Genomic DNA, 8,429 nt, shown 5'->3' with positions numbered 1-8,429 from the left:
CTAGTCCCTCCAAGGCCAAGGAGAGATCATATGCTAGGATGGCAAATGATCATGGCAAGGGAGAGTTCTTCAAAGCTAAGGGAAAGTCTTCTGCTAAGGTTGCATATGACTATGGCAAGGAGAAGTCGATATATGGCAAGGGAAAGTCATTTAATGGTAAGAAGAAATTAACCAAGGACAAGGTATCCAAGGTTAAAAAGGTTAGGTTTGTAGGCCAAGTGTCACCGGAGGTGCACCGATGTGGCCTAGCAATTTTGGATGAGTCACCTAGGGAGGTGGCTAAGGCTAAGAGCTCTAAGGGGAGCTCTAAGAGTCAAGTTGGGACCCATGGTAAATAGATCTCAGGTGAGTACTACTTGGAAGTCTAGAGGAGCCATAAAGTGTGCCAAGTGGTTTGGAGAAGGACTTAAGTCTTAAACCTAGGAATTTGGCACAATTAGTTTGTGTTTCATGCAAGAAATATGACATTGAGGTCATATTGCATGATAATTGATTTTATATGTATAGATGCCATATAAACCAATGTTAGGGATGCATTGTGGGTTAGCATGAGCAAATACATCAAGAGGAAACCAAAATTAGGACTTTAGGTCAAGTTCAATTGAACCATTTAGCCAGTTTTAGATTTTGTGTCAATCTTGGGATTGGTGATAGATAGATTTTGTAATATATTTTTACCAAGTAGACAAGGGTAAAACATACCTCTCCATAAAATTTAAGAATTTTTGGAGGTCTATGGAATTTTTGGTACATTTCTGAAGTTGGTCAGAAAAGGTTGATTTTTACATAAATAGGGTACTGACTGGTGCAGATACCAGTCAACTGGTAATAATGTTTTTGAGCACAGAATGTCTCTATAAGCTCATTTTGATGAGATCAGTTGACTGGTGTCGATACCAGCCGACTGATAACAGTATTTTTGACCACAGAATGCTTCTGTAAGATTGTGTCGAAGGGACCAGTCGACTGGTACTTAGGGGAAGTTGACTAATACCAGCCTGAAAGTATTTTTTAACACTAATTTTGACCGTGTCAACTCGTTTAGATGTATAGGATTCATGGGGGATAAATACATGAATTTAGGGTCAATTTGGATGACAAGTTTTCGACAATTGGTATATTGTTGGAAAGCTTTTTAGATGTTAGGCAAAGGGGGAGAAGTAAGATTTAGTTGGGAAAACCTTAAGTTTCTTTGCGTAGGGGGAGCCTTGTGATAGGTTCTTAAATATCCCTGTGGCAAAATCATAATCCATTGGGGAACTTAGGTGTAGGGAGAGTCTTGTGATAGGTTCCAATGCATGTTTGCATTTTGTTTCAATGGTGTAAGTTCAAGTGTGTATCCTTGGTGAAGTAAGTCCATTGTTTCTTTTTAGCATATTTATTTTCTATATATTTTCCCTAACTTAAACGTATTGTCAAACATCAAAAAGTGGGAGATTGTTGGAGCAATCCCAATGGTCCATGTGACTATGTATTTAGGTGTTTGGGCAAAGGATTTAAGTTAGGTTTACCCTTGTATTTGATATGTGTATGTGAGTGTGCAGGTTTGCAGGATACGCATATGACTCAGCTTGATGACTTCATGTCCGGTGAAGGATAGAGCATCCGAGGGACCATGGACAAGGTAGCAAGGACAAGGACCGAGGGAAGCGACTTCGAGCCATACGCGAAGGATGACATTGGGGATGAGTCGTGGGCTTGGATGCATCCAAGGGACGAGAGCTAAAGGAAGTAGGCTTGAAGGTAAGAGGTCAATGCTACAAAAAAGAGTCAAGTGAGTCGTGAGGATACGAGTGCATGAGAGATTGCACTCAGAAAAAAAATCAGGGGGGGGGGGGTACTATGGCAGTCAACGGGTACTATAGCAGCTAATGGCACTGTAGTAGTCGACTGGTGCACTGTAGCAGTTGACTGGTGTAATGTAGCAATCGACTGGTGCACTGTAGCAGTCGACTGATAGAGAGTCGTTAGGCTGGCACCAGTCGACTGGTAATGGTAAACAACAGGGTTATTTTCTTCCAAGCTATATAAGAAGGAGCTTGGGATGGTCGGCCAAGGTGACGAAATTAAACTTGGTTAAAGCCTAATTAGTAGTCACTAAGTGCTCAAGGTTTCCCTTGTGTCCAAGTATTTTTTTGAGTGTTGTGGTGAGGTTTCTCCACCCATAAGGAGGTTTGAGCTAGCCAGAGTTTTCGGTGACAAATCCACCGACAGATTGAGGGATCGTCCACCTTACGGGCAACCATGGAGTAAGAGCAAGTTATCTCCGAACCACGTAAACGAACGTGTTAGCGGTTTGCATTTCTTTCTTGTTTATATTTGTATTCGTATTTGTATTTGTTATTATATTTCCGCTTGCGCACTAATGAATACCTAGGAAGCGAGTATTTGTAGGTGTCGTCTATCCGACCCCCCCTTCTAGCCGGTCACAAGATCCCCTACAGAAAGTGCAAATGGAACCTTAGAGCGAGAACCAGGGAGGGGATTCCTGGCAAAGGCACTTTGATGTTCAAATCAGAACAGTAGCTGAGCAAAAAATGGAGAAGATGAATAGTAGGGCAGTCATGTTGATGCACGTGTGCCCTTGTAGTATAAAGTTACCTGGCCAATGTAGAGGGCCCTCCTTTTTATACAACCCTTTTAACCTCTGTAATCAAATATGTCAAAGAATGTCTGGTGTCAGAATATGTGAAGTAATGTTAGGTATATATTATAGTAGAAAAATATTCTCTAACGAATAGTTGTTATTTTCTGATAGGTTGTTGCAATTCCCTGACCATGTTGTCTCCTAGAGGTAGTCCGACCGGCCTTGTAGCTGACCAGCTGTGTGATGGAAGACTGACATATGAGAAATGGGGAGCTTAGCCCCATAGGATCTCCCAGCCCTTTGGGTCGACTGACCATAAGTTGAGTGTTATATTATAAAAGAGGGGAGTTGGGCCCCATATGCTCGATCGACACTAGAGCCTACCAGGTTTATTCTGTTAGTGCAATCGACCTCTAGAGTTTTAGTGTCCGACAAATATGTTTAATAGAGCTTGGTCAAGGAAAAGGGTGAGAAGTCTATCGAGTGACTAGTCCTAACTGTGGTTAATCAAGGAAATTTCTAATCATTGCTAGACAAGAGTGAGAAGTCTACCAATTGACTAGTGTTAACTACGGTTAGGTAAGGGAAGTCCTAGTCCCTACTAAGCAAGAGAAATCTCAGCAGATCGTGGAAACCAGGTAGAAAGATTCGATAGGCCTAGAGGACCTGATATTGAATCTCTGGCGGGCTAATCCAATGTTGAGTCCTGGTGAGTGAAGCCATATTGAGAAAATCCTAGGTGGAGGTAATCTTAGGTCTTGGTGAGTGAAGTCAGGTGGAGAAAACCCTGGAGGGAGATAACTTTAGGTTCTGGTAAGTGAAGCCAGATGGAAAAAAATCCTATTGAAAGGTAACCTTAGGTAACGAGAAATCTTGGAGGAGTGAACTCTAAGAAAGGTTGATCGGATGGCGCGATTACCAGACCAATGAATTTTGGTAAATCTAAGTTTGGTTTTATCATAGTGTTCTTTATTTCTATTATTGCTATTGGTTAATGTAGTATTGCAGGAAAAGTCTTAGTGGATCAGGGATTAGACACTGAGCAGAGAAAGTCCAAACAGGTCTGGAGGACTAATGTTTGGTAGGTAGGTTGAGGTAAGCAACTGGAGAGGAACGACGGTGAGGTCGTGTTCCGAAAAGGAACAGCCTTAGGTCATTGATCCAACTGAAGAAACTAGGAAGGTTTCTAAGTTGAGATCAAGACAGTTTGACTGTCAATTACTACTCATGCATATTACTATTCATGCATCATATATTATCAATGTGCTAACTTTATTTTGCAGGAGTATTTATTTTAACTCTGTTTTGTAGGAACCAAAGTTATCAGTCGATGGAACACCAAGATCGGTTGACCAAACCAAATTGTATAGACCAGAGATCAGTTCGAAGTAGATCGGTCTACCAAATAAAGGTGGCTTGGCAGAGATCAGATCGAGCCGAAGTAAATATGAAAGTCAGGCTGATCAGTTGACCAAACCCAAGGATTGATCGACCTAACAATCAGAGAATTAATGGCGAATCTCGACAAACAGGGAAATTGCACAAATCAATTAACAAATCAAGAGTATCAGTCGATTGAACCATAAATGCTCATAAATACGCAGAGATCGGATCTCATCGAAGGAGGAAAGCAAGGGGTTCAGTTGACCGATAGCATGTTCATGTGACTGAAAGGACCAGTCGACCGAATGATTTTTCGATCGACCAAACTAGGCTTATATAAGGGGAGCTTGAGGTCCGAGGCAATGCATTAATTTTTAAGTTCATCTTTGTGTAAAATTGTTGTTCGTACTCTTACTCTGTGTTTCATCTTCACAAGCAAGCTATTCCATCAAGAAGTGTTGAGAGAGCTTCATCGTCTACCTATTGTCGGTATAATTTTAATTAAGCTTGCATTGTTGTAGTATGTTACTATCTTTTCGTTTGTACTAATTGCTTCTTTTCGAAGATTTCAGAAAGAAAAATTATAGTGAATTACCCAATGGTGCAATCAAGAATCGCGTGTCTTAGAGTAAGAGTTGACATAGGCTCTAAACCAAGTAATCACTTGAGTCACCTGTCTTTCTTTAGCTATCTTATTTTCTGCTGTCTTACTTTGATATTTATTTTACGAATCGATATGAAAAAAAAAATTAACGAGCGATATTCACCGCCCCCTCCCCTATCGCTTCCTTTTGATCCATCATATTCTACGTATCTTGGCACTATGGAGAGAAAGGAGCTAAGTCTCAAAAGGTCAAACTGGCACTCTAGGTCGACCAACCATATACTGGAGGCTTTGCCTATGTGGAGTGAGCAACTGAGCTCTAGAGATCTAATTATGCTGCAAAAGGTTGGAACCGCCAACCCAGCGGCCCCCTCAACCCGGCCCCACAAGTATGAGAGGGAGTAAATCACGGTGAATACGGGCCCAGCTATGACATGGTGGTCTCGGGTGTTTAGCACGGACAGATATTGATGTTATCGCATTTGCTGCCGCAGACCCTCGACCTCTCGACTCATGCTGCAAGAATCCATGTCATAACCAGTTGATCCCGCCCGTGGGGGCGCTCTAGAGATCTAATTAGCGTTGGGACGAGGTGGATATATTCTGGGAGCTACGCCCAAGAGAAATGAGGAGATTAGACTATAGGTCTGATCGGCTCTAGGGCCAAGCGAACCTATTATGTCCGGCCGCTATAAGGCTCACTGGGCTTATTCTGGTAGCTCTGTCTAGAAGAAGTGGTGCATTCGACTGTGTACATTATGATTTTGACTGTCACCTCACCCTGACTTAAACTACTATCTATCTCATCATAACTTTGACCCCAACTCCGGGATCTGACCTTATTTGCTGCATTAAAAATAAAGCACAATTCCAAATTAAACACTTCAACTCACTGATGCAAATGCAATGCCACTTCCTATTTCGTTCTCTCAAGAGTATTCATTTCAAACACACTGTCGAACCAATAATAAGGAAGTAGCTAGTTTACTCGAATACTGAACCCGTACACAAGAGTTGTACAAAAAGATGCATAGGAATCGCCAATTCTCTGAACACTACCTTAATTGTAATTTTTCAGCAAACATTAAAGCCACAAGTTTGAAATTTGAGATTGATTGGAAAAGATGATGAGAATTGACAGCTTTATTGCTAAGAGGAGCGCGGCAGGGTCATCGACCGTCAACGAGGCTGTTGACGAGCGCTAAGGCATTGCTGGTGTACTGCTTCACCCTCATCACCCGGCGGCAAATATCCGTCTCGACGTCAATGCCGGAACCTCCGCCGCCGCTGCCATCCGATGACGCGGCGGCCACTTCGTGGAAGCCGTCAGAGCAGGACTCCTCGTTGGTGAGGGCTGCGCTCATCCACGTCTGAGCGTTGGACACCCGCCACGTCACCTCCATCCCCACCAGCGCCTCCACGCCGCGCAGCTCGTTGGAGGTCCGGTACACCTGGTCGGCCGCATCCCCCATCTGCTCGGCGCAGTCGCGCAGCGCGGCTGCCGCGCGCCCGAGGACCTCACCAGAGCCGCCTCGACGGAGGGCAGAGACGTGGGTGCGGAAGACGTGGATACGGGCGAGGGTGACGTTGGCGGCTACGCGGGCGAGCTCGGGGAGGCTACCGCTGACGGCGGCTGCGTAGGAGGAGAGGGAAGAGAAGCAGAGGTCGGGGTAGTGCGTGAGGTTGCAGCGGGAGCGGATGAATTGGGTGTGGCCGTTGAGGGAGGGGCTCGTCGTAGGAGTAGCCAGTGGCGGAGCGCAGTAGACGAATGGGAGGAAAAGAAAGGAGAAAAAGAGGGTTGCGGTGGGAGTCATCGGAACGTGAGAAGAGGCGTCTTGGTGGAGCGAGGCAGCGAGCTATGGGGAGGGATTTAAACAGCAGGATGCGTCGCATTGATCAACAGATGAGACAGTTACGTTAATCACGACTTATCTTGCGGAAGTTACGGGAGTGCTGTTGAGCAGAACTGTCAACTTTGCCTCTTTCTGTAGAATTTATAGAATTTGTAACAGAGTGATGTTGGATAGACAAGTGTGCATATTTCCATTCTCCTTTACTTTGCAATTTTCCAGCAATGTTGACCACGAGCATCTTTGATGTATATTTGTGCAGGTCAAAGTTACTCATCAATGCGTTCAGCTATACAGGCACATGCACGTTAATGGAAGAAAGTGGTACCGAGTCGACAAATTCTCTCTGCACTTTGATTCAATTGAATTTTGTGCAAGTGTTCCTTCTTCCTAGCATATTATTAGCATATTATTGCTGGCAATGCTATCGGTTTAAGATGCAAATGGAGAGATTCTTTTAGCGGCAAATGAACTTGCAGCACCGATCCACTTGCTCGGTGACTCTTCCCAGCCGCTAGTTCTGTTCAGAAGATGATTCCCGCCTATGATTAACGATCGATACAGTGGGGCTAGCGTAGCCGTGAAGATAGAGTCCGCCGTTATCGCCGACGTCGCCAGTGTCTGAAACCCCAAAAATTCTCTATCGATTTTTTTTTTTTTTTACTTTTTTAGCGTTATCTTTTATAATGTACTTCCGTTACATGATTCTTTGAATGAATTTTATGTCCCATTGCCAGTAACCAATTTATAAAATTGAACGGTCGAATTCTGATAAAGCGAAATACTTTCCCACATGCAGCTATTCGATACGTGATGTACTCTGTTTCAATACTTTGGGTCACGGATATTTCAACCCTCCTGTTTTTTTGCAAAATTTGAATAAATTTTCAGTTTTTGTGATGCTTTTCCTCCACTGAGTTTTTTTTTTTTACGGTGGGCTCTCGAAAGTTTACTGCAACAATAATACTCTAAAATAACGACGGAATTAAATTAAAAATAATCTCTAATTTAGTGATCGATATTTATTTTGATGACTAATTAATGATAGAATTTAATTTTCAACGTTAATTAGTGATCAAAATTTATTTCAATTATTAAATTAGAAATGAAATTTGATTTCCGTCACTGAATATATCTTTGTTCTTATTTAACCTATTTAATTAGTAACAGAAATTTAATTCGCAAAAAATAACAACGGAATTAATATTCGTCTCTGAATTAGCAACGGAATTAATTTTTGTCGCTAAAAGAGCGATGATAATAAGTTTTCGGCACTATTTTACTTTAATTCATGATTTTCATTCTCGATTTTTTCTTTCCCCTAAACCTTAAATCCTGAGTTTCCTCTCCGATCAATCTCCGGCTTCTCCTCTCCTCTCCTCTCCGATCGCTAGCACCGATACGCATCTCCTCTCCGATCTTCGGCACATATCTCATTGGCACGCCTCTTTTTCCCTCTCCTCTCATCCTCAGCTAGGACGAACAAGAACAACCATGAGCTCGGTTGCGAGCTCGACCGATGCTAGCTCGGCCGCGATCTTGGTTGATCGCGACCTTGGCCGACTGTGACCTTGGTTGGCCATGAGCTCGACCTTGTAGCATAAGTTGAACCTTTCCAATATTTTTTTAAGTCCCTCAACTTGGCCTTTTGACATGGAATTTTCTTCCTCAAGTCTTGCAACTTAAGTCAAGTTTCCATCTTAAAGATGGTTAATTGAGGGATTCAAGTTGACTTGTTCCTTAAGGTGTTTAACTTCCATAAGGAGCAGGTTAGCCTGATCATCAGATTTAACTAATTTTTAAGATAGGCATGCAATTATTTAAGCATTCTATTTTTTTTTTATAGGAGAGATTACCTTATCTTGTCCTTCTGAATCATATATGAATCTGTGGCTTAACTTAGACTCAGATTCTTGGCTTTACTAGGACTCAAACTCAGATGTGTCATTTCTTGCCATAAGTGCCATGAAGTTTGATTTCTTTGGTTCTTCTGCATTTGACTCCG

At 42.7% G+C, this 8,429-nt stretch overlaps 1 protein-coding gene across 1 annotated transcript; it reads right to left on the bottom strand.

The window, feature by feature from the left end:
- Positions 1-5,535: 5,535 nt before the first annotated feature.
- On the bottom strand, positions 5,536-6,417 carry LOC122034971 (21 kDa protein-like). The gene has a single exon (XM_042594323.1). The coding sequence runs from the start codon at positions 6,386-6,388 to the stop codon at positions 5,744-5,746; it is 645 nt and encodes a 214-aa protein (XP_042450257.1). The 5' UTR covers positions 6,389-6,417; the 3' UTR covers positions 5,536-5,743.
- Positions 6,418-8,429: the final 2,012 nt, after the last annotated feature.

This window comes from Zingiber officinale, chromosome 11B (genome assembly GCF_018446385.1).
Source record: "Zingiber officinale cultivar Zhangliang chromosome 11B, Zo_v1.1, whole genome shotgun sequence".
Lineage (NCBI taxonomy): Eukaryota > Viridiplantae > Streptophyta > Magnoliopsida > Zingiberales > Zingiberaceae > Zingiber > Zingiber officinale.
Note: the sequence above shows the minus strand (reverse complement) of the source record. Positions and strands in the feature narration are given on the sequence as shown.

Bases quoted from the DNA above. Each gene is read 5' to 3' on its own strand.
- LOC122034971 (XM_042594323.1), bottom strand. From the start codon at position 6,388: ATGACTCCCACCGCAACCCTCTTTTTCTCCTTTCTTTTCCTCCCATTC.